The sequence below is a fragment of the Emys orbicularis genome, chromosome 8 (assembly GCF_028017835.1).
Source record: "Emys orbicularis isolate rEmyOrb1 chromosome 8, rEmyOrb1.hap1, whole genome shotgun sequence".
Taxonomy (NCBI): domain Eukaryota; kingdom Metazoa; phylum Chordata; order Testudines; family Emydidae; genus Emys; species Emys orbicularis.
The window spans coordinates 1,557,966-1,585,034 of NC_088690.1; the positions used below are offsets into that span (position 1 = coordinate 1,557,966).

Genomic DNA, 27,069 nt, shown 5'->3' on the forward strand with positions numbered 1-27,069 from the left:
CTGTGAACCCCTTTCACTAAAATGTCAAGTCTTGCGAACCCCCTCCTAAAAATGAATATTTCCAGGGATTTTCAACTTTACCTGAGTATAAATTATAAAAGCAGTGATCTTGGAAATATAAAATTTGTTTTTATGACATGCTTATTACACACTATTTATTAATTATTATTTATCATTACAGTATTCTTATTACATTATGAAAACGGCAACACTCTTCCAAGATCTCACTTTCGTAGCTTGTATCACTTTGAATAAGCCTGTTATAAGACAAGGCTCCTATGTTTCATCAAGGAGTATCAGATGTGAAACAAGCATGAAGGTATTTAAGAAGCCAACTTACAGAGTTCCTCCTACACAAGCATTCAGGTCTTGAGCAATCCAGGCAAACAACACACGTTACAACAAAGCTTAAACTTGTTCTTCATAATAATTTTAAAAACAATACTAGCTGCCTATTTAATTTTAAAAACAGCAAAAAATATCTACCTCCCTTTCCATTTCTTATAAGGAGTCTTGAAGTTTAAATCTCTTCAGTGTGATAGATATGCTTGCTTTGATCTGCTTAGCTCTTGGAAGTCCAGGGGCTCCGGGCCCCATGGTGCCTGAGGTCCCTAGGGACAGCTCTGTCCGCCATTAGGGAATTTTTTCCCGAGAACCCCCTGTAACATTTCGCGAATCCCCAGGGGTTCACGAACCCCAGTTTGGGAACCACTGCCCTAGACGCATTGGTCCACACTGCCTTCCTAGCTTTGTAAGTTTAAAACTGTGATGCTTATATGAATAAGCATAGCATCCATAGAGAGGCTAGCTTGGATAAAATTATATGGGCGTTTCAATTCTCCATTCTGCAAGGGATAAGTGGATTGTCACTTGGGTCTGGGAGAAATTTCCCCCTTTTTTAATCTTTCACAGTAATGAGCACTATGGGAACTTTAAGCCTCTAGCTGCCTCAGGTTAGGAAATAACTTTCCCCATTGTGGGGTTTGTTGCTCCTTCCTCTGAAGCATCTGGCACTTGGCACCATCAGAGACCAGATACTGGGTTAGAAGTACCACTGGCCTCATCAACTATGGCAGTTTCTCTGTGCAAAGAATGAAATAACAAGGGAGGCAACTAGAGGGCAAGTGATGGGGAAAATTCATTCTCAATCTCATTGCACAACTGAACTCTTACATTTTGATGCTATGAACGTAATGGAGGCTGTTTTCTGTTGCTTTATCATGGTTGTGCTCTATGGAGAGGCTATACTGAGAGATGCTTTAATGCTAAGTTGCTGTGGAAATTGCATTAGTTGATAGATGTATGTATAATTTGGAGAATATATGCTAAAGTAAATCCTGTGTCCTTGTCTGAAATACTCCCTGGTGAAACACAGTCTGATATCCTGTTGGCTGCCTAAATTCTTACCAACAGCAAAGCATGAAAAATAACTGATGGGCAATGGGTTTTGGGCAGAAGAAGGATGCTCAAGAGCAAAGGACCTGGTGAACACATATAGGAGAGGAAGAACTCTGTTTCTCCATGAGAGTGAAGATATAAACCTTTCTCTTTCCCCATTCTTGTCTCAAGTGGGAAGCAGTCACTCTGAAATCAAGTCACATGACTGTTGGAATTGTCTTGGAACTTGCAGCCTGTGTGTGCCAAAAACGGAGCCATCATCTCTTAAGAGGTCTTAAACTGCTGGAAGTGCAGGGAATGGGAAATGTAGCAGAAGATTAGGACTCCCACTAAAAATCAGTAAGCGGTTTCTCAATACTTTTTGGTAGTTTTAGGGGAATCTTGTTTTGAGTCTAAGGGGCTCTGACTTGTTTTGGGTTATTTAGCTGTACGTTATTTTGAATTTTTTCTAATGGATTTATACAATTGTTTTTGGCCATACATTTGCTGTATGGTTTAATGGGACAAGAACATAAGAATGGCCATACTGGGTCAGACCAAAGGTCCATCCAGTCCAGTATCCTGTCTACCGAGGGTGACCAATGCCAGGTGTCCCAGAGGGAGTGAACCTAGCAGATAAGATCAAGTGATCTCTCTCCTGCCATCCATCTCCATCCTCTGACAAACAGAGGTTAGAGACACATTCCTTACCCATCCTGGCTAATAGCCATTAAAGCCTCACTATTTGCAGAATTGAAGATTTTGGTTTTCTGTAGATTCATAACTTCCCCCAGCCCTGTCCTTTTAAAAAATGGAAATTTTGTTTTGGAAACTTGGGTTGGTGTTGAGCAGAAACATGTTTCTATCTGAGCCAGAACTTGCAAACCTCCCTCCCCCAATCCCATGTCTGTTTCCCAATGCGGAGGTGGCCATGTGGTACCCGGAGCAGGTATTCCAATTTAATGAAACAGAAACACAGTAAGTATGGAATGGAACCTCATTTTGAGGCGGTTTATTAAAGTAGAAAATCCGGAATTTATTGGAAATGGTTTTTACAATCAGATGTTTCCTGTTGTGGGATTCTAAAGTGACTTTTTTCCTCTTGTAAAGGGAATAAGAATGAACTTTGGGCTCAGTTCTCCTGTCAGTTGGAGACAATACTTGCCCAAGGCTTCATTCACATGGTTCACTTGCCAACAGCTTGCAGTCCCCATGTTTCACGTCACCATGCACATCTGCAGTCAGAAGTTTGTGTGTGTGGTATATGCGGTGTGTTATAGATATTCACTCTTGTGCTCATGATATTGAAAATGTTGTAATAACTCAGCTGTGAAAATGTGCTTAAGGTTTTAATTTCTTGCAGTGCTTATGCATGGGAGTACTTTTGGTATTTTTTAACTGTGTGTGTGTGTGCGCGCGCGTGTGCACGTGTGTAAATTGAGAAAATATTGACGAGTAAAATCTTAGACTTAGTTCCAATAAACCTCACGGATAATGGGTAAAGTGATATATAAATGACATTCAAGTAAATGCCCAAAGTGTTTTTTTTGTTTTGTTTTGTTTTTTTTTAAAGCAAAAATTAACCTTGGTAACACTCTGCAGCTCCATTTTGGTTAGCAGAGGTGGAAGCTCTGCTGTAGATAAGGTTTCTGCAGCCACTAGTGTTCTTAACACAGTGCTATCTTACCTTGCTCAGAAAAAGGACAACAAAAGTAAAATGAATTAATGCTGCCAAAGGGAGTGAAGTGAATATAAAGAGCTTTAATGAAAAGACCAGGAGGAAAAGCAATGCTAACGTGAAAGTAGGATCATCAGTAAATAAGGAGCATAAAATTCACACCTTTACTTGATTTGCCTTAACTTTCCTGAGTGTTCCTGTGTAGACATGGCCTGAGAATCGTTAAATGGATTAATTCCTGCTCTAGTCTGTGTTTAACAGGAAAAATAGGATACCTGGGGAAGCATACATGCCCCCCAAAGGGGCCATGCACCCCCCAACTTCTGCAGTCAGAAGTGACTCTCAGCCAGCTACCTCTCTATATCTGATGTAAAACTCTTAAATCCTGTACATTAAAGTGACTAGAAATAAGTTTAATAGCCACAGGTATGCTTTATTTCTTCCCGCCCCAAATTCAAAGAGAGCTGCTTTTGCTGAAATGTTTAGGGTTATTTTTTCATAACTAGCCATAAATCTTTGGGTGCTTGGGAAAGCTAGGGGTGTATAGGGGTCTAATTTCTGAGAGAAACAAGGTGGGTGAGGCAATATCTTTTATTGGACCAACTTCTGTTGTCAGAGATGGTTCCTCACTTTTTCTAAAGTCCTTCTGCAGAGTTGGTCTCATAGCCTGGGACCAACACGGCCACAACAACAATGGAAGATACTGAATTTTGCTGTCTGAAATGGAAACTCCACAATGTAAAAAGGGAAGCCACATTTAACAGCAACATCTACTTCCTTACCAAATGCAAGAAACAAAACTTCATCCCCAGAGGACTCACTAGCTATAACCCTCTGAACACTGTCTACACCTCTAAATATGCTGAAGAACTCTGCAAAAGGACTTCAGAAAAACTGAGGAATCATCTGCTGCATCAGAAGGTGTTCCAATAAAAGATAATACCTCACCCACCTTGTCTCTCTCGCTTAGAAGAGTGAGTTACTGCAGATGTGCCCTAACAAAACTCTTCAGAACCATGTTTGTTCTGGGAGTTAGTTCCGAGATAGAATGTAAAGTGCATTTAAAAAAATTCTCACACTTATTTAGCTAATGACCCTTACTGTACTTTCAATGCAGTCTGATTTTAACTGCGTCCCCAGCTGGCTGACTTCCCTTCCCCAACTAGGGCAGAATCTGTCTCTTGGCTAGTGATGGGGTACACTGAGCCACTCCTGCTCTACTCACATTACCTTTGATTGGGAAGAATCACCTATATCACTGGTCTACAATTTTTGAGAAGTCGTCTGCTTCAGAGATAAAATGTGCTATTCATTATGTATTTTGATGTGCTGAATTCAAATATGACAATTAAAACAACTGATTGGCTACTGTTTCTAAGATATTTAAGTTTTTACATTTTATGTCTATGTATATTGTGTAGATAGTAGAGTTTTAATCATCAATTGTAAACCTAGGTCTTTTCATTTGTTTATGGTTGCTTTACATGATAATATTTCACCTGTCCTGTTTATGTAACACTTTAAAAATCAGCAAAAGGGTTATATAAATAAAATTTATTATGAAGCAAAAGGCAAAAAACTATTATGTACATAGTTTAGTCCTATTCAGTGTCTACTCGGCGCTTCTTGGCTTGTCTCTTGTATTCATTAAATGGAGCATCTCTTGTCACTGTCCAGCAATAGTCTGCAAGCATTGATGGGCTCCATTTGCCCTGATAGCGTTTCTCCATTGTTGCAATGTCCTGGTGAAATCGCTTGCTGTGCTCGTCGCTCACTGCTCCGCAGTTCGGTGGAAAAAAATCTAGATGAGAGTGCAAAAAATGTATCTTTAGTGCCATGTTGCAACCAAGGCTTTTGTATGCCTTGAGTAGGTTTTCCACCAACAACCTGTAGTTGTCTGCCTTGTTGTTTCCGAGAAAATTTATTGCCACTAACTGGAAGGCTTTCCATGCCGTCTTTTCCTTGCCACGCAGTTCATGGTCAAATGCATCATCTCGAAGAAGTTCACGAATCTGAGGACCAACAAAGACACCTTCCTTTATCTTAGCTTCACTTAACCTTGGAAATTTTCCACGGAGGTACTTGAAAGCTGCTTGTGTTTTGTCAATGGCCTTGACAAAGCTCTTCATCAGACCCAGCTTGATGTGTAAGGGTGGTAACAAAATCTTCCTTGATTCAACAAGTGGTGGATGCTGAACACTTTTCCTCCCAGGCTCCAATGACTGTCGGAGTGGCCAATCTTTCTTGATGTAGTGGGAATCTCTTGCACGACTATCCCATTTGCAGAGAAAACAACAGTACTTTGTGTATCCAGTCTGCAGACCAAGCAAGAGAGCAACAACCTTCAAATCGCCACAAAGCTGCCACTGATGTTGGTCATAGTTTATGCACCTCAAAAGTTGTTTCATGTTGTCATAGGTTTCCTTCATATGGACTGCATGACCAACTGGAATTGATGGCAAAACATTGCCATTATGCAGTAAAACAGCTTTAAGACTCGTCTTTGATGAATCAATGAACAGTCTCCACTCATCTGGATCGTGAACAATGTTGAGGGCTGCCATCACACCATCGATGTTGTTGCAGGCTACAAGATCACCTTCCATGAAGAAGAATGGGACAAGATCCTTTTGATGGTCACGGAACATGGAAACCCTAACATCACCTGCCAGGAGATTCCACTGCTGTAGTCTGGAGCCCAACAGCTCTGCCTTACTCTTGGGTAGTTCCAAATCCCTGACAAGGTCATTCAGTTCACCTTGTGTTATGAGGTGTGGTTCAGAGGAGGAGGATGGGAGAAAATGTGGGTCCTGTGACATTGATGGTTCAGGACCAGAAGCTTCATCCTCTTCCTCTTCCTCGTCTGACTCAAGTGAGAATGATTCTGGTGCATCAGGAACCGGCAGTCCTTCTCCGTGGGGTACTGGGCGTATAGCTGATGGAATGTTTGGATAATGCACAGTCCACTTTTTCTTCTTTGACACACCTTTCCCAACTGGAGGCACCATGCAGAAGTAACAATTGCTGGTATGATCTGTTGGCTCTCTCCAAATCATCGGCACTGCAAAAGGCATAGATTTCCTTTTCCTGTTCAACCACTGGCGAAGATTTGTTGCACAAGTGTTGCAGCATATGTGTGGGGCCCACCGCTTGTCCTGATCTCCAATTTTGCAGCCAAAATAAAGGTGATAGGCTTTCTTAACCATAGTGGTTATACTGCGCTTTTGTGATGCAAAAGTCACTTCACCACAAACATAGCAGAAGTTATCTGCACTGTTCACACAAGTACGAGGCATCTCTGCTCACTTTGGCTAAACAGAAATGTGTCCCTGTGCAAAATCAAACACTGACAAATAAGAGAGCACGACACTGTATGATTTCTAGAGCTGATATAGGGCAATTTGTTCAGCAGAGTGATGTAAGCTTCGTTATGATTGCATCATCCATGACTTCTAGGAATAACATGATGCAATTCATATCATGTATGTATGACGCAATACCAGCTTCAGATTGCATCATTCATTGTTTTGCCTAAAAAGCAAGTACTGTCCAAACCCAGTAATAGATTTATTCATAGATCCAGTCAAAGATGTATTTTAGTCATTTCTGGTTTAAATTGAGATCCCTTCCCTTTATAACTCACTTATCCTCCGCCATTCCCAAGTCAAGGGTCGTATATACTGACCCAATAGCATGTCTTGAAAACTAGAGCCAGTCAACAATTTTAAGCATCATTTTCGTTCTCAGTGACCCAGAATTAGTAAAGTTTGACTACATTTATTTCAGAAGCATTTTGGCTGTAGAGCAGTGTATTCATTCTAGGCTGGATATGTTACTAACTGGAGGTAGGAAACAGCTCAGATCTGTGATGTGTGCACCCCTGATGCTGTATAAATAAGATTGAGACTTTCTCTGTGAAGCCCACGTGTGTGTACATTGATTTGAACTACTCTAAGGCAGTCAATATGATGACTGAATTTGGCTAGTACAAGGAATGTTTACTAATACTCACCCCAAACTTGGGATCCAGTTGAGGACTGAGGCCTTATTTTGTATTTTTGCAAATTATTTTTGGTCCAGTTCAGTGTTTTTAAAAAAGGTAATATTGTATTTTCATCTTGGACCCTGTTCACAGACCTTGTAACTTGGGGGTTGGATTTGGCAATAAAATTTGCCCCTGTTGTGTCCTATAACAAGGTCCTTCTCAGGCATTTTAACCATTCTTTACAGAACTAGTGGATAGGTAATAATGTGTGTAATTGAGAGCTGGATTGATCACAGATGCAGTCTTGTGTCTGTTATGCCATTTTTGTCAGAACAGTTTCTGTAAAAGTCTAATCTAAATTCACATGGTAGACATGAACTCCAAAGGTGCTGTTATAGTCTGTTGGGCTTTTAGTCTGCAATCCAAGGATTCATTCACCTGTAATCAGGGTGGATTTGATTTAAATCAAATTGATTTAAATAATGATTTAAATCACTAGTCAGGAAGACTCAATTTAATCAGGGTTTTCTACATAAAAGTGCATTCTTGTTGGTTGTTATAATCTTAATACATATTCTTCACAACTCAGAGATAGATGTAGATTTAATTTTTAGAAGGTACACACTATACATTTTTAAACAGTGATTTATTTTGAAAACTTTTCAGATTAGTTTTACAGCTATATCAGAAAATAAATGAATGTTTGGTTATTTCATTTACCAAAGGTAACTGAAGCAGATATTGATGAAGTCATTGGGAGGTGAACTATCTCCAATTCAACAGGTTAATCATTAATATTTGGAGGATTTTCTTGCCAGGCTGTATTAGGAGGAGAACATCACCAGACAGACATTTAAATTGTTTTATTTAACTAAAATAACGTTAAGTATTCTGGATTTTTTTTCTTCAACAGCAAACCTATAATATTTTAACAAAACAAGCATCTGTCCCTCGCTTCTCACGTTTACCTCCAGACTTCCTCTCCTGGTCCAGATCTATTCCGCCCCCAACAATCTTCTAGTCATTGAACTTTTTGAAACTTTGCACTTTTAGAGAGAGGTAAGGGATTAACTCTGTGTACACAAATTTGCAGAGGGACAATAGAGTTGAGGTCTGTTATTTCTCACCTCTCTATATTATTTATTTATTTAAAAACATTTTTGCTGTTACTTCTGGAGACACACATCCACAGTTTGAGAACTGCAAAACTAAGCATTTCTGATGGTATCTTCTAGACTGAGCACTGAGTCCCATTGGGTAGATAGAAAGATTAAACTAAATAATCTATATAGACACCAGTGGAACCCCATAAGATTGGGTCCCTAATCCATGAACTATTGGAACTCATTTACAAAACTTTTCTTAAACATTACATTAATATATTGTCTCATACTATAGAATTAGAATTTATAATCCCTATTCCATGATTAGATATCTTTGAGCTATAATGTATCTTAATTAAAACTATCTTTAGGTAAGTGTTTTCCTCAAAAAGCATTTTATCAAAAAAATCCGATTTAAAAAAAAATCCAATTTTTAATTTTTTTTTTTTTTAAATCATTGATTTTTATCCACCCTGCCTGTGATGGATTGCTCCTTTTTTAGAAAAGTAGTATTAAAAAAGTAAACGCATTTTGCTACCTATAATTAATTTAGCAAATGCCTGGTAACTCCTCTCTACAGCCAAAGCTGTCTCTTGGGCTGGCATTTCTTTTCTCCTTTCTGAGGTGGGGAGTGTTCTGATACTGTTGGTTCTTTCTGCCAAGCGGATCCACTGTGATGTGTCTACTGTACAAAGTGGTGAGCTCTAATCATCCTCCACTTCCCATGCTGAATGGTGGAATGTTTTTCTTTAACATGGCTCAAACTGCTCCTGTGTTTTCACTACGACATGGCCTTTGCAGAGCTTTGGAAAGGATCAGGAGACCAAAACCTAGTGAGTTCGGAAACCCTACACACCTTCAAGTCACTAAACAAGTAAGAGATTAATAGTGTCTCCAACTATTTAAATTCTTGAATTTTCCCTACTATCTCTTAAACTCAAATAGGCAATAGTGGTTTTGGTGACTAGTGAAAAATAGTGATCTTATCCTTTATCAATGTGCCATTGAAAATGGGAGGTCTGTGTTTGCATGACAGACCATTTCACTTACAGTACAATCTTCTGATTCCAAAGTGGAAAAAGTGACTCTAAAGCCTCACTTGGACTGCAATAGTAGACTTCTGATTCATGAATGTTGTCATTGGAAATGCCACCCCAAATTCAGATACCTGGTGATCAAGCTTTGGATACTGGCGGTCTCTGGTGATCAAGTTTTGGATGTGGGAATTCTTCTTAATAGCACTCAGTGCTCCCACTGGTTCTGTAGTGGGCCTGACAGGATATCTGGAGAGCAACGTTATGGGATGAAAAACACTGCTGTCCTAACAATGTTCATGATGCACAATTTGGCAGAAAGCAGTATAGTTTCTAAAGCCTGTACTTTTTCTAAGGAGATGTGCCAGAGTGCCGTCTCAGCATATTGCTGTGTTCTGAGTATGGCTTGGTTTGTGGAGCATATTATTATAGTGGTATATGACATCCTGGCTGTGTTAAACCTTTATTACTAAACTCTTATAACTCCTCTGAGACTAATGGTTTGTGTTTTGTGATTTCTCAGGACCACTTCCAAAACAGCATGCAATATTAGTTAGTGAACGTCTTTTTTTTTTTTTTTTTTGGAGGGGGATGGATTGTTGGGGGGGTTAGTCTATTACTAAAATCTGTTTCTGCTGAAAACATCTTCTGTGTGTGTGTAGGATATGAAAAGATATTACTTCAGCTTCTTTGGTTTCTGATGGGATAGGGCAGTCTCTCAAAATCCTCTGAGAAAATCTGTAAAAGGAACAAAAAAGCTGGGAACTGACTTCACAAAGAAACTGTTTTACAGTAAAAGATATTAACTGAAAAGATGAAGCAACAGTTTAGAAAGGTGAACTAAAACTGGATTTGGCTACATCCATTGCACACTGCTATTGTTCACTATGTTCTTTGTCTTTTACCCCATCTTACGTTCAGTCCTTGCGGCTGAAGTAAGACTCGATGGAGACACAGGTAATCATATATTGTACAGGGCATCTGAAGTGACTGAGCAGTGGTAATATTCAACAAACTGGTGTCTTCACTGAATGATGAAATCAGTGCAGGGACAGCAGTTGCATAAAAGAATGGCTGCCTTACTTGTCCCTGCATCAGTTCAGTGTGACCGTACAGCTTGCTGGCTGCTGGAGTTTTGTTCACATATTGCTCATAATCGTTGGTGTATCAGTACCGTCAGGGACATTCTGTGTTGTATCCAGATTGGATTGATTTAAATCAAAACCATTTGAAATCATAATTTAAATCAGTAAGGAGGAAACCTTGATTTAAATTACTGATTTTAATCGTGTTTTGCATTTGTACTTTTTAGTTATTTTCCTAAAGAAAGATTGATTCTCATTAGTTGGTAACCATTAAAACATGTTTGCAACTAAAATCTAGCCTTTACACTAAATTTGGTGCTTTGTTGTTGTTGTTGTTGTTGCTAACCAGGGGGATACACTATATCTATATTATCTCAACCCCCTTCTCTTAAATTTGTTTGAGCAATTATGTAGCTTAACTTACTTTTATTCAGATTCTTAATTTGTACATTTGTAATATGTTAGAAAATGGTGAATGATGCATTTCTTATTTACTAGATAATATTTTCACTTGTGATTTGTGTCAAGCTTTGTGGGTGGGAATTCAATTAAAAATACACAAACAGAATTTTAAATTTTGCTGTGAAATAAAACACTTGATACATAAGAAAAAAGGCTATAAAAGGTTATGAAAGTATGTTTTGTGTTTATAACTAACTGATTTATAAACAAAGGAAGTATTATCTGTAATTAATTAATTAATTGAACTGATTGTTTCTGGTCACTGTGTCCTTCAAGATTTTAGAAGTAGTAGATGTCATCCTCTCACACTTAGGTTTTTATTAATAGAATGAAAAAGGAAAACAAGCTTCCCTGCTTTTTCAGTTCCCAGTTGGTTTCTCACTTTTGAATGAACTAGTCATTGAACTGAGCATGTTGAATAAACTGAAATTAAGAAAATATACTCTTTGCATCTGCAAAAGAGGCTACTGCTGTCAAAAGCTGGTTTAGCACTTCAGCAAACTCTGGTTCTAGGTGCTTAGCCAGAGACTTCCACCAGATCAGTGGTTTGACTTACTTTAAAACTTGGCAGCAGACATGTACAGCATAATATTATTTTTTGTATTTAATTTAAATGATTTAAATAGATGATAGGTTTAAGCCTTAACATAGGTTGTCATAATTTCAAATGTAATTTTAATTGTTTGTTTTAAAAAAAACCACCCTATATTTAATTTAAATTTAAAACCAGATTATTTTATTGTGTTTTATTTTATTTTTAACCACTTATTTTTATCCACTCTGTATCAAGTATCTGTCCACTAGTGCTCAGTAACTCTTACTTGGAGCAGAAGACTTGTCTAACTAGCTGTGCAGCTGATTTAAGCAAATCTCACTCTTGGCCATGTGCAGAGCCTGTAAGAGCATGTGGAATTTGGGAATCATTCTTTCCCATGCTGCAGCTTCAGTCACATTGATGCATGCTCGCCAGGCTGTGTCATGCTGACGGAACTGGTGGCTACTGGGCAGGCAAATGTTTAGGGAGTGCTGATTGTTTGAGTGGCTGCCTGCAAGGCACTCATATGCTATAGCTCAACCAGAAATGATGGGCTTGATGAAGGAATTATTGGGTGAAATTCTGTGGCCTGTGTTATGCATATGGACAGATGACATTGTCATAATGGCCCCTTCTGACCTTCAAATCTTATATAGCTTTTGAAAGAGAGATAAAAGTCAGATCCTGACCCCCGAGTTTACTAAAAATCCCATGGCTAGAGCCCTGCGCGGATACAAATTTTGTATCTGCATCCAATCCGTGATCCACAAACAGGGTCTGCGGATATCTTCAGATTTGCAGGGCTCTACCCATGGCATTTTGTGTCTAATCTAAAAACTTCTGTGGTGACTGAAGAACTAGTGAAATTATGGTTTCATCTAAAGAGATAAGACTGAAAGCTGAGCTGCTGAGAGGACAAGGGATTGTTAAGACAGACTTTTAAAAAAGTTTTATGTTTTTGTTTTGTATTTCACACTATTTATCACCCAGTGCTTAAGGAAAAGCATGTCTTTGTTTAAGATTCAGCATCCTTGCCTCTTCAGTTTATCTGTCATAAAGAAGGGAAAATTGTAGATGAAAATTTCCTAACTCAAAAAGTGTTGCATCCAGCACATTACATCCAGCCTGGGGGAATTCTATACAAGACCTCTTCTTGACTGATAAAGAAGAATTTATCTCAGAATTAAAAATTAATGGTTCCTTAGGTACCAGTGATTGTGACTTGATCATATTTACAGAATATAGTCCAGTAATATATGTATTTGACGCTTTAAAAGGTCACATTCACAAATCTGAAAACAATTATGAGCCAGAATCAGGTGGAAGGAAGAATTTAAACAGAAAAATGTGAATGATAATTGAGAATTATTCAAGAACCCTTTACTAAATGTCCAACATACCACAATCCAGGAAGAAGGCTGTATTGGTTAAAAAACCAAACTAGTGTAGAGGGGAAGCAAAAGCAGCTATAAAAGAATGGAAGAAAGGGGAAGTTGATAGACATGAATATAAATTAGAAGCTAGGAATTGTAGAAATTTGATAAGGGAAGAGTTAAGGACAATAAGGAATTCTTAAATCATATTAGGAACAAAAGGAATCCTAACAATGGTATTGTTCCTTGACTAGATGTAAGTGGTAGAATTGTCAATTATAAAGCAGAAAATCCAGACGTGTTCCATAAGTATTTTTGTTCTGTATTTGCGGGGGGTGGGGTGAATCAGATGTATTCATCATGAGAATTGGAAGTTTTAAGAAGAGACTTTATTAAGGGCACAAGAGCCAACTATCCCAGCTTGCAGGAAAGACAGGAAGTATGGTAAGTGATCACCCAGGGTTAACCAGGAGATCTTCAATGACCTGAAACTCAAAAAAGAGTCATACAAGAAGTGGAAACTAGGTCAGATTACAAAGGAAGAATATGAAAAAACAACACAAGCATATAGGGACAAAATTAGAAAGAGCAAGGCACAAAACAAGATTAAACTAGCTAGGAGCGTAAAGGATAACAGGAAAACATTTTACAAATATCTCAGAAGCAAGAGGAAGACCAAGGACAGAGTAGGCTCGTTACTCAATGAGGAAGGAAAGACAATAGCAGAAAATGCAGCAATGGCCAAAATGTTAAATGCCCTTTTTTGTTTCAGTTTTCACCCAAAAGGTTAGCAGTGAGCAAATGACGAGCATAGACAACGTCCCTGTAAATGGGGTAGGGTCTGAGGCTAAAATAGGGAAAGAATGAGTTCGCCTTGGTCTACACTAGTAACATGTTGTGAACAATCCACATCCCTGACCAATGCAGTTCTACTGACCTAACTCCGGGGTAGACAGCGCTGTGTTGATGGGAGGGCTTCTGTAGCCTCTCGGGGAGGTTGATTACCTGCACTGACAGGAGAAGCCCTCCCATCGGCCTATGTAGCGTCTTCACTGAAGCGCTAGAGTGGTGCAGCTGCAGCCTTTTTAAGTGTAGCCAAGTCCTTAAGAATTACTTAGACAAGATGTTTTCAAGTTGGCAGAGCCTGGCAAAATACGCCCTACAATACTTAAGGAACTGTCTGAAGAGATCTCTGAGCCATTAGCGATTATCTCTGAGAACTTGTGGAGGACGGGAGAGATCCAAGAGGACTGGAAAAGCGCAAGTGTAGTACCTATCTGTGAAAAGGGAAATAAGGACACCCCAGGGAATTATAGACCAGCCAGCTTAACTTTGGAACTCAGAAAGATAATCAATTTTTACTCTCCTAGGGCAGTGGTTTTCAAACTTTTTTTTCTGGTGACCCAGTTGAAGAAAATTGTTGATGCCGCGACCCAACGGAGCTGGGGATGAGGGGTTTGGGAGGGGCTCAGGGCTGGGGCAGAGGGTTGGTATGTGGAGATAGGGCTGGGAATGAGGGGGTCAGGGTGTGGGAGGGGGTCAGGGCTCTGGGGTGGGTCTGGGGATGAGGGGTTTGGAGTGCAGGAGGGGGCTCCGGGTTTGGGGGGCTCAGGGCTGGGGCAGGGGATTGGGGCGCGGGCTTACCTCGGGCGGCTCCTGGTCAGCGGCGCAGCGGAGGTGCTAAGGCAGGCTTCCTGCCTGTCCTGGCACTGTGGACCGTGCCCCAGAGATGGCCTTTCTGAGGTATAGCATAGGGGCGGTCTCTTAAAACCAGTAATTGATAAAGTACAAGCTCTAACCACATGCCTTGTCCTCCAAACAAAAAGGCAAGTGAGGCAGTTCTTGGGCCTGCTGGGATATACCAGAGGCTTATCTCTAACTTCACTTCACTCATGGCCCTCTAACAGACCTTATAAAAAGACAGTAACCCCAGAAAACTCCAGTGGGATGGGAATTGTGAAGATGCTTTTAACACATTGAAGCCCCGCCTGTCAGTTGCCCATGGTTTTTAATCTTGACTTTTTGCAAGCATTTATATTACATACAGATACAGATGCCTCAGCTATCGGAGAGGGCCCTGTGCTTTCACAGGACTTTGCAGGTGAGCAGCACCCGGTCCTGTATTTAAGGAGAAGATTGCTCCCTGGGGAGAGGGCCTTTTCAATTATCCAAAAACAAGCACTGGCAATTGAAGTGATTTGTAGATTTTCTCAGTACTACCTGCTGGGTAATCCCTTCTCATTGATCACTGACCATGCCCCCGGCATTGGTTGGATACCATGAAGGACTCGAACCCACATATAATGCAGTGGTACCTGGCACGTCAACCTTACAGGTAAAGATGGTGTTTTTTCAAGGGAGGTCGGAGACCAGGAACTGCTTCCCATTTTGACGGATGGAGCATGTGATAGGGCACACCTTAATCCCAGCCAGGAAAAGGTTAATGAGGTCCTCTGGGCTCGGCTGACACTAAATAGGCCTATGAGCAGAGCCTCTCCGCTGGGAGGAAATGAGCTTAGAAGGGAGACTGTCACAGGAAGGGGTGGCAACCAGGAGGGAGACTGCTGTGCTTCAGAGCTTGCTGATTCCTGCAACAAAGCTGCTGGGAGGAAGATGACTTGTGAACCTCTGCTGCCTATAAGAGCCCACCAGAGCAGGCCCAAGCTGATTGCAGCACGCGGGGTTGAAGATAAGCCCTGACCTGGAGTCTAGCTGTATTTAGCCTTCATAGGCAAGCTAGGCCTCTATAGACTCTCTTGAAACACTCCGAGACCGAGTGTCCCCATAATTGTAAGGACTTTTAAAGGAGAAAGGGTTCTCCAAATACCCAAATGGGACCTACAGAAACCCAGCTTATCACAGGATGACTTGATCACATTCGATAAGTACCTACATGGGGAACAGAAATTGGATTATACTGTAGAATCCTCTTCAGTGTAGCAAACAGAGGTCTAACGAGATCCAGTGGCTGGGAGTTGGAGCTAGACAAATTCAGACTAGAAATAAAGTAAAATTATTTTATACCTCAGCAACATCCCCCAGCAATGGGGCATTATTATTAACTATTCATGATTTGTTTTAAATAATGTGTATTCTGGCTGTGTCTACATTTTGTGAGTGCTGTCAGCAAATGCAGGCATGCACAGAAAGAGACAGTCCCTGGCCCAAACAGGATCAGCATTCAGATCCTTCTTTTGTATGATGTAGATAGCAAGCTGAAGCTTTTCCCACTTCTCAACACATGTGAATCCTCTGGGTGCTCCAAGCATTAGACTTTTGCTGCGCCACACAGCTAAACAAATAAATAAATCCCACGCTGAACACGTAAGTGTACCTGTCTGTCAGGTTTCACATGTATAAATCATTTCTTTTTCATCAGCTAATCACCATCTGAGATTCTCTAACTTCGAACAGCACCCTCTTTTGCTAGATGCCTGTTATCGTCTGTAACACTGGGGAACAGTGGGCATGCATACCTGACAGGTGAAGAGGTTCATGTTCCTCCTGATGGAACATAGCAAGGGGGATTACCTCCTTAAAACGAAAGAAAAATGCAAGAAACGCATTGCAATGATTTGTAGTTCTCTGCCTTGTAATGGCAATGGGGGTATCGCTTAGAGTGACATCTGTAGGCCATAGATGCCGGACTGTGGTGTATTTGCCCATATTTGCCAGATGGCATGTGGTTCCTGCCCCAGTACAACTAAACGTACTCTGAAGGTATGGATTGATTCATATGCACATTAAAACGTAGAGTATGCAGCCTCTATATGATAAATGGGGACAGGAAAGAGAAGCCTCTTGTAAACAATTCATGGATTTTTTTAAAAGGGGAAAATGAACTTGTACTCTTGTGTTACAGATTCAGTGGTTCTTTCCTTTGACTCCGTTGGACGTACAGTAGGCTCAGGTACAACATCCCCTTCTTCCCCCTCTATCTCCCTCACAAAAAGGCTTTTATTTAATTAGACTTGGTAGCCATGTTGGGAGGCAGATAACAATGAGTCAGATCTTGGCGCAGAATTACATTGAAAATTGGCTGTCTAACCAAACTGGCTAAATATGTCCCTTTGTTATGAGCACTGGAAATGTTAAGGGACTTACTGTGGCACGAGGTCTTGTTTGCATTTGAAATGCTACAATGGCACAGCTGCAGGAATGCAGCTGCATTGCTTTAGTGCTTCAGTGTAGACACTACCTATGCCGATGGGAGGAGTTCTCCCCTCAGTTCAGGTAATCCACCTCCCTGAGAGGCCTGTCTACACGGCGACTTAGGTTGGCTTAACTACGTCGCTCAGGGGTGTGGATTTTTCACATGCCTGAGGGGCGTAGATGGGTTGATCTAATTTTCTAGTATAGGCCAGCCCTAAAACGTGAAACCACTTCCAATACTCAGGCCATGTCCACACTAGTACTTTTGTGGGTATAACTTACGTCGCTCAGGGTGTGGAAAAAAACACCTTATGAGTGACATAAGTTACAGTGACAGAAGCACCAGTGTGTACAGCCCGATGTCTGCAGGAGACACTCTCCCGCCGACATAGCTACCGCTGCTCGTGGGGGTGGTTTAATGATGTCGACGGAGAGCTCTCTCCTGTCAGCATAGAGTGGCTATCTGAGCAATCTTGCAGCAGTGCGGCTGGCACCGCTGTGCTGCTGTGAGCTCGCTGCTGTAGATGTGAAGTCAGTCAGGCAGAGGAGCTGGGCGCACACAGTGAAGTTAATGGCCCAGTTGCTACTGTGAAAGACATTGAATTGATGTTGCCCACTGACGGGAACAACGGTTTCATTCTGCCAGGAGAGGTTCTCAGCTGGACGTGCAATTGAATTATGTGAGGGAAGGGTGAGGAGGAATGCTTTGAGGAGGGGAATTTCTATAGTTTCTCAAGCAGGGCTGTGATGTTGTTTTCTGCAGAGCTAAGCAGAGTTAATGAACCCAAGGGGAGCGTCTGGATGATCACATTCCTGTTGCCCTCTGAGTATGACCATGTGTATTACTGGCCATCACATAATTAAATTGAAGCAAAAAGCAAAATTGAAAGGGTCTTTTGTGCTTGGGCTGCTTCAGGGAACTAGTGAATATTAGTGTGGCTGTCTGCAGCACAACATGGTCTGTAGTTAAGGCACACTGCACTGAGGTAGACATTTCTATAGAGTAGCCACAACATTGGATAAAATTCACTTGACACAGTTTATAGTTGTGCGTGTAAAGTACCTACGCAGGGGTTCTCAAACTTCATTGCACTGCGACCCCCTTCTGACCAAAAAAAAAATTGCTACATGACCCCAGGAGGGGGAACCGAAGCCTGAGCCTGCCTGAGCCCCATCACCCCGGGCGGGGGTGGGCCAAAGCTGAAACCCAAGGGCTTCAGCCCCCGGAGGGCCGGTAACCTAAGCCCCGCTGCCCAGGGCTGAAGCCCTTTGGCTTTGACCCCAGGTGGTGGGGCTTGGGCTTCAGCCCCGGGCCCAGCAAGTCTAACACAACATGTCCTTTTATACCTGCTAAAAGTCTGACCTGATTCCCTTTCCTTTTCAAAAACGAAATGTGCTCCTGGATTTCTTTTGTCCAATACTCTTTCCTCCCAGGTTGGTAGGAATAGTTTGCTGCCTTCCAGCATGGTACTAGTCTTCTGCCTGTATGCGTATCAAACAAAGCCTGCTGCCTGGCACTACAGTGACGCTTGTGCAGAGAACTCAGAGTTACCCCGGCCTTGGTGTCATTCGGTTCATTTTTAAGCCCGAAATGCATTCTGATGTTCTTTCATCATTCTCTGATCTGTCAAGAGTGCATGATCTGATTCAGGAACAGCTTAGGGTTGCTGGCACTGCGTGCAGAATGGAAATGACGCCAGGTTTTGGTGAAAACAGTCGTCTTGGTGCTTTGCATTAACCCCTCCCCCAAACCCTGCCACACTAACTACTGTGCAGAGTTTTCTCTTGTACTAAAGGACAGTTTCTTTAATCCTCAGAAGTGGGCAAGAATGGAAAAGATTAAAAGTATATGAAATCTCTGGGTGAATTCAGAGGGGCATAATTCGATCTTGGTTTCCCCTGAATCTTTGCTTAGCTACTTACCGCTAATTCCATGGATAATTTGAGTTTGGCATACCTTTACAGAGTCCTGACCGGTTACTCATCAATGTGGAGTTACAATATTATCTTCCTATGTGCCAGTTTTCTATGAATGTTAAAAATAGGAGCATTATCACCGGAATGGGGTGTTACAATTTGAGAGACGATAAATAATTAGAAATTTAATTTATTCATGAAAAAACAAATTCTCTTGATGAGTGTCTCTGAAGTCATGTTTTTGTGAGGGGTGGGGAACAAGCCTAGTTGTAAGCAGGCTGGCTCGCTGGCACTATTTGAAGAGACAAGTCCCTGTCCTCTGACATCTCAGGGAGAGCAGTTGGAGTCAGTAAAACACCCTTCTGTAACTCCATCTCCCCCAACAAAATCCAATTTCTCCCTTCTTATTATGAAGCAACCTGCTACTCAGGAGAGAGGGGCTGAGAAATGCCCAAGAGAATAGGTTTTCCAGAGATCTGTGTGCTAAATTGCCCTTGTATTAAAACCCTTGGATTTATTATGCTGCAAATTCTAGCTCATGCTGAGAATTGAGACATCAGTCTGTGTGTGGTCTCTGCCCACTGAGGGATAGCTTTCCTTGTTAAACAGGAAGGAGAGAGAGAAAAACTGTGATTCTTGTTCTTCCGCCGTCCATCCCATCACACCTTGCTGCGAACCCAGGAACTGGCAGTGCCCAGAAAGAACCTATAGCTGCACCAGGCCCAGCCATTCCGAGTAGGTGTTGTTTCAGGTCGGGGTATAAAAGGGGGAAAAGTTGAGTATTAAAAAAAAAAAAAAGTTTAATCAATTAATTATTCAAGATGAAGCTGTCAATCACATCATCATTCCTAGGATTTCATATTTTAAACAAGCACAAGGAAACTTTCTATTATTACCTATCAGCTCTGTGTTCTTGGGGAACCAGGGCGCAGTGTCCAGCCTGTCTGACTCATGAAAGACCTACCCCCCTCGCCCCAGCTTCTGCTTGAACCAAAGCCGATCAGAAGCAAGACTTACAAACAGCAATGAAAAGGCGGTGGAAGACTCACCTAAACCCCTCCGGACAAGGGTGACAGCTTGGAAGTGCTGCTTGACCCAGCCTGCTGAGTTGAGGGACATATAAGGGGGCAGCTTGGTAGTGCTGATTAACTCGGTCCTCTTAGACGCACTCTGTTAATGGGTGTGTGTGTGTTTGTCTGATTCTGGGGCTGGAAGAATCCAGCCCTAGGGAACCTAGGTCCTGCAGGATAGCTCCATTGGGAGGGAACTTGCAGAAGGGAGAAGTAGAGCTCTGTATGGGAACACAAGTGACACAAGCAGTACATTGATAGAATTACAGAAACCCCTCCCCCCCCGAAGAGTAACCCTAATAAATGACCATACCCCAAAGTAATGGGCAAATCTGGTAACACTATTTACAAATGGGCAGACTGGGTACTTCGTTTAACTTTTTAGAAGTGCTCAACTATAACCACTAATTCACGTCTTTCCATGGCCAGAATAATTTTTTGAATTGACTGTAAGACTTCATCTTGGTTTTGTATTTACTGTTCTGCTTATGTGCAATTCTCAACTTTCAGGGGTGCCGAAAGACTGCTGCACTATTAACTCTTCAGCAGGTGGAAGTCAGGGGGTAGTCAGGATAATGCGGTGAAATGTGCAGAAGGATTGCCCGGCGGTCACTGAGCACCTAGCTATGATTGATTCACAGAATAGCATTGGCATGGAGCCTGTGGCTAGCTGATGTGCTGAGAGATGAAGGAGTGAGGTTTAGAAGTGTAAAAAGACATATGGCCCTTTATTTATAAAGGGGGTCCCTGAGGCCACATCATGATCTTGTCTGATAGTTGGGGCTGGATGTTTCTGGGGTTCTCTAGCCCATGCATCAAAGATAAGATCTTGAGCAGCAAGGGAAGGTTCATGCTTTAGTCCTGGGTGTATTGTCTGGACCAGCTTTTTAGTTGGGGCCAGACATAATAAGAACCTGTGTTCTGAACTCTGGGGACTTCAAAGCAGAAAACAGAGTAGAGAGGGAGTTTGAGTGGGGCCTGGATCTCATTCACCTGGAATGGACGCTAAGTGCTTTTTTATAGTTGCTTTGTTTTACATTCAGATGCTGGCTACACCCACTTAGAGCTTAAAAATCAAATTTATATCTCCACTAATTTTGTCCAAGAGGTTGTTGGGTTTTTTTTCTGTCTGAGAGCAAGCAGATTAATTGCTCTGCTCCAGGCCTGGGGAGGATAAAGGTGCATTGACTGCTGGAAGCTATAGATGGAGCATTACTCACCATCTTGCTAACATACAGACTGAAAGTGATAAGAGTTTTGATACATATGTGACTGTGTGTAAATCGGATCTGTGCACCTGTCAGAACGTGAGGTTTGATCCACAGTTGCCAACTTTCATGCGGTAAATAAGCCCCCCGACTTTCACAATAAGCCAAAAACCAAGCTAATCCCATCTCAAAACAAGGCCAAAACAAGCCAGTCCCTAAGAACTCCCTCACTCTGTGACTAGATTCCCCTGGCGTGCAGTCTGGGACTGTGGTGGGCCCCCTGTGCTCTCTGCCCCTTGCCACTGCTTGCCAGGAGCCGATCAAAAAAAAGAAGCAACAAGCTACAAGTCAAACAAGCTACAAGCCAAAAACTAGCCAACAAGCAACTCACAAGCCAATTAAGCCTAAAACAAGTCCAATTTTTGTGTTTTTCCCCCCGTGGGTTTGGCATGTCTGGTTTGGTCCCAGCAGTACCCTTTGTCATAATAGCAGCTGGTTTAAGCTGTTGGCTGGTTTAAGCTGCTTTGTTCAAGCAATTTAAATAGTATACAGGTTTTGAGCCTCCCACATATTTTAAGGTAACCTTAATCTGTTGGTTTCTAATCTGACCCTTCTCTTCTGGGAAGTAGTGTGGACTGATGGATATAAAGAGTGGTTTTCAAAAATGCATGAGTGATTTAAGAGCAAAAGACCTATGGGGCTTTAGGTGCTTGTGAAAATCCCACCCAAAATGTACTGTAAAGTATGACACAGAATGCAGTACAGAGCTAAATGGCAGAAAGAGAGTCTGGGATCCTAAAGGACAAATTTTGGATGGACCCCTCTGATCAAGCACTGACTGCTTAGCCGTTGCATGTTTGGGGCTGTGTTGGTATCCATAGATCCTTCTACTTAAATCCTGGACCCTGATTTTTTTCTTCGGGAAAAGCTGGAAGGTGTTTCTCTCTCTTCATCCAAATAACTGAAGGGGATGTGGCCGGGGTGGGAGGACATATAGCACTTTCTTTTGCAGCAGCAGCCTTCTCTTTATTCCCTAAGGCACACATAGGGTTAATTTGGTGGGTCAGAGGGTTTTGTTTAGTACAGTGGATTTTGGTGGTTTATATTTACTTATTCTGCAGAACTGCTTTCCCTTTTTGTTAATCTTTTATTAATGGGACTTACTTCCTATTTTATTTATCTGACTATAGACTAAATGGGAGATGGTGGATTTTTGCCAGTGACTTTCATGTGCTGGTTGTCTGGTGTAGACAGTCTTTCCATGACTTGACCAACATGCTCAGTATCCCTGTCTGTTCCCTCACCACTCCTGTTGAACGTGCAGCTGTGAGGGTATCCATTCGGAAATCTTGAGAATTAGTTTATAATGGATCTTACAATAATAAAACTTCAATGTCATTTTTCTTTGTCTTTGGTATCTCTGCAGATTGTCAGCCTCCCCTGTAGGTCACTGAGAGCTCATGCACATTACTTTTTTATTAATATTATCTTTGATTTTTACTAGGAAATATGATACAACTTCTAAAATGGAGAAACATATTCTCTTGAAAGATTCACTAAGGGATCATTAACTGTATTTACGCAAGTGGACACGTGGCATTGAGTGAAATAACAGTTTATTTAGCAAAGAATGTGAATGGATTTAAGCAGATAACTTCTTGGGAGAATAAAGGGCATATGCAGTTCATGGGGTGAAATCTTTCACCTTCCTATTGGAATTCATTCCCTGAATTCAGTCTAAACCAGACTAACAGATTTTCCTGTCCCTGGAAGTTACTGTAATTTATTAGGAAAGGAAAAAACTCTCAAGATTTACACATTCCATTCACTTTATTACGAAAACTGGAACCTCTCAGCCTTTAATAATACTAAAACATTGGGTTTGGAATGACATCAGTTGCCTCATTCTCTGAACTAGTGAAACTTGCACCTATTTTGAGGGCAGGGTCATGACTAAGGCTTTTGTCATGGTTATTTTTAGTAAAAGTCATAGACAGGTCATGGGCAATAAACAGAAATTCACAGAAGCCGTGACCTGTCTGTGATCTTTGCTTTTGTGGCTCCATGGTTTTCCCTGCCAACGTGGTGGCTTGGAGCTGTGGGGCTCCCCCTCTGCCCACGGCAACTGGAAGCTGCGGGGGGGGTGGAGGGGATAGAGGGGCTCCACTCAGGGTGACCATATTTTACAAGAAGAAAATGGGACACCCCCAGCTGCTCGCCTGAGGCATCCCCCTCCTCCGGCACGAGGCTGTCACCCGTTGCTGGAACCTTGCAGGAGGCCTCCTGTTGCCGGATCCCTGCCAGGGCCCCTCTGGCTGCCAACTCCAGAGTCCCGCAGCCCCTGGGGCTGAAGCAGAGAATGTAACGGAGGTCTCTGGACGTCACGGATTTCACCCGCAACATAAATGTAGCCTTAGTCATGACTGCTACTAGAGACACCTCTTCTGATGGATCATCCGTGGAGTGGTATTGGCGACTGCGTCTCAAATCATTGCTCACTTGCTTTTTTTTCTGGTTGGGGATGAATTATGTAATCACTTTGTCTAATGAAGAGGACCTCTCTAGTGTATTGCTTTCTACAGGATATAAAGCTGGGGCAGATGTCTTGGGGGCCACCAGATCAGGGATTACAGGGAAAAGCAAATTAAGGGATATTACTTGCGTTTGCTGCCAAATTTGGAGCAATAAATAGTAGTCTCATGATTTCTGGTGTTACCAGTATTCTCAGGGGATTGGTGATAGGATATGGAGCCTTTCTCCTTAAGCTCACAGGTTTGAGTTGCAGCTGTGTTGGTAGAGTTCAAAAATCATTGCCGTCTGATGTAATCTGTGGAAAATGAAGTATTGGTCTCAGGGTATTGGATATTTATCCACATTAGCTGGCACAATTATTGGCAATTTTAATAGACACTAAATGGTGATTATTATAGGCTGAGTTGGTAATGGCTTTCTACACTTAAGGTTGCCCAACACTTCTTATTATCAGATCCCGTTTTCAATTGCTTGTGACTGTGCCAAATTTGAACTGTATGGATTGAAATTTCCTATGCTAGCTGTGCGTCTCAGGCTGAAATTTGGGAAAGTTTCAGAAAAAAGATTCTGCCATTTCTGAGAACAAGATTTGGGAAAAATACATTGTTTTGTCCATGTTTTTAAAAATGAACTGATAACTGTTTATTTGAGAGACATTCTATTACCTCCTGTACTTTGGAGTCAGAATGTGAAATTTTGTAAAGGGGGATTGTCAGCATGGTATCAGGGATGTTTTTTTTGTTTTGTTTTTTAATATGGAGATATCCCATCTCCTAGAACTGGAAGGGACCTTGAAAGGTAATTGAGTCCAGCCCCCTGCCTTCACTAGCAGGACCAAGTACTGATTTTGCCCCAGATCCCCAAGTGGCCCCCTCAAGGATTGAACTCACAACCCTGGGTTTAGCAGGCCAATGCTCAAACCACTGAGCTATCCCTCCCCCCCGTGCCTTTTGCTGCACCAGTTAGAAATGAATGCCAACATTTGGCCAAGTTTTGTAAGTCTTTGAAAAATCTCAGTTCACGCATGACCAGTACAGACTTGTTAGAACTTGACAGCTAAATTCCCCAGGTTTCTACATGTAGTGGGCATGCTCCAGACTAGGGTTGCAGGGGCTGAGCAGGACTTCCTTTGCCATTTCTGCTCCGGACTGCTGTGGGTGCAGGAACGGAGCACGGGAGACTGTCTTCTGCTCTCAATGCTCCACCTGCTGGTGCTCAGGCAGTGAGCAAGAGGAAGCTGCCTGACTTGAATGCAGAGGGAGCAGATTGGGAAGAGGAGCAGCGTGGGGCAGATGAAGTAGGAGCTGGGGGTGTGGGACTGGAACTGGGCCAAAAGCCTGGGCCTGGGGTAAGTAGACCAGACCACCTTAATTATGGCATTTCCTAACTTTTGACTGCTTGGTTTTGCAATCTTAATGGGTTTTTTTAAAAACACTTTTTGTGTTTAATTATTTATATAACCTTCCAAATCATGCTACATGCTTTTATAGCTTTAAACAGGTTCCTGCACCAAAGAGATTGCAATCTAAGCAGTAGAAAAATGAATCAACTCGAGTCCCTGCTTCCCCCAACACTTTCAATATTACCTTTCTTTAATCTGGACCTATGTTAAATATTGAAGTTATCTAACCCTTTGTTTTCCCCTTCCATAACCCAATTACTCCTCTTCCTCGCTGATTCATATTTATAGTGACCCTTAGGCCTGGTCTACACTACGTGTCTAGGTCGACTTTAGCAGCGTTAATTCGAATTAAGCCTGGACACGTTCACACGACGAAGCCCTTTCTTTCGACTTAAAGGGCCCTTTAAACCGGTTTCTTTACTCTACCTCCGACGAGGGGATTAGCGATAAAATCGGCCTTAGGGGGTCGGAATTGGGTTAGTGTGGACGGAATTCGACGTTATTGGCCTCCGGGAGCTATCCCACAGTGCTTCATTGTGACCGCTCTGGACAGCACTCTCAACTCAGATGCACTGGCCAGGTAGACAGGAAAAGCCCCGCGAACGTTTGAATTTCATTTCCTGTTTGCTCAGCGTGGAGAGCACAGGTGACCACGCAGAGCTCATCAGCACAGGTAACCGTGATGGAGTCCCAGGATCACAAAAGAGCTCCATCATGGACAGAACGGGAGGTACGGGATCTGCTCGCCATATGGGGAGATGAATCAGTGCTGGCTGAACTCCGAAGCAGTAAACGAAATGGCAAAATATTAGAAAAGGTCTACAAGGCCATGAAGGACAGAGGCCATAACAGAGACGCACAGCAGTGCCGCGTGAAAATTAAGGAGCTACGGCAAGCCTACCACAAAGCCAGAGAAGCAAACGGAAGGTCCAGGGCAGAGCCGCAAACATGCCGCTTCTACGCGGAGCTGCATGCCATTCTAGGGGGTGCAGCCACCACTACCCCAACCGTGTGCTATGACTCCCTCACTGGAGAAACACACAGGGAAGCGGGTTCGGGGTACGAGGAAGTTGAGGATGGAGATAATGTAGATAGCTCACAGCAGCAAGGAAGCGGAGAAACCGGTTTCCCCAACAGCCAGGATATGTTTATCACCCTGGACCTGGAACCAGTAACCCCCGAACTCACCCAAGGCGTGCTCCCATCCCCTGAGGGCACACAGGGGACCTCTGGTGAGTGTACCTTTGTAAATATTACACATGGTTTAAAAGCAAGCATGTTTAATGATTAATGATTAATTTGCCCTGGCAATCGCGGCCAGTACAGCTACTGGAAAAGTCTGTTAACGTGTATGGGGATGGAGCGGAAATCCTCCAGGGACATCTCCAGAAAACTCTCCTGGATGTACTCCCAAAGCCTTTGCAAAAGGTTTCTGGGGAGGGCTGCCTTATCCCGTCCGCCATGGTAGGACACTTTACCACGCCAGGCCAGTAGCACGTAGTCTGGAATCATTGCATAACAAAGCATGGCAGCGTATGGTCCCGGTGTTTGCTGGCATGCAGACAACATCCATTCCTTATCGCTCTTTGTTATCCTCAGGAGAGTGATATCATTCACGGTCACCTGGTTGAAATGGGGCGATTTTATTAAGGGGATATTCAGAGGTGCCCGTTCCTGCTCTGCTGAACAGAAATATTCCCCGCTGTTAGCGATGTGGTGGGGGGGAGGGGTGAAGGGATCATCCCAGAGAATTGGGTGTGTGGGGGAGGGGAGTTAGTTGGGTTTGTGCTGCATGTTAACCCTGAAACCGCAGCCCCTCCTTTTACATTGCAAACCCATTTCAAATGGCCAACCCAACGGGTGCTTGGTATGGGAAATGAGAGCGCTACTGTTTGAAACCATTCCCACATGTTAAGAAGGTTAAAAAAGCCAAAAGACTGTCTTACCATGGCTGCCTGCAAGCCGAAATCTGTGGCCTGGCACTGCGTGAGTGATCTCTCACACCAAACCGGCAGGCCCTCAATATAAGAGGAAAAATGCGACCTTGTAACGAAAGCACATGTGCTGTGTAATGTGAACAGCAAAATTTAACGTGAAAGACTGTACCCATTGTTCTCTAAAATGTGTCTTTTTTAACCACCTCTCCCTTCTCCTCC

The 27,069-nt window shown here is 42.4% G+C and overlaps 1 protein-coding gene across 7 annotated transcripts in view; it reads left to right on the forward strand.

The window, feature by feature from the left end:
* The window catches only part of ST3GAL3 (ST3 beta-galactoside alpha-2,3-sialyltransferase 3), a 335,526-nt gene that overhangs the window by 59,546 nt on the left and 248,911 nt on the right, over positions 1-27,069 (forward strand). For 4 of the 7 annotated variants that reach the window (XM_065409115.1, XM_065409117.1, XM_065409119.1 and 1 more), the window contains exon 2: positions 16,495-16,542. The exons of the other annotated variants lie outside the window; for them this stretch is intronic. In XM_065409115.1, the coding sequence (XP_065265187.1) occupies positions 16,495-16,542 (48 nt within the window). The remainder of the gene's footprint in view (positions 1-16,494; positions 16,543-27,069) is intronic. 7 annotated transcript variants of the gene reach the window in all.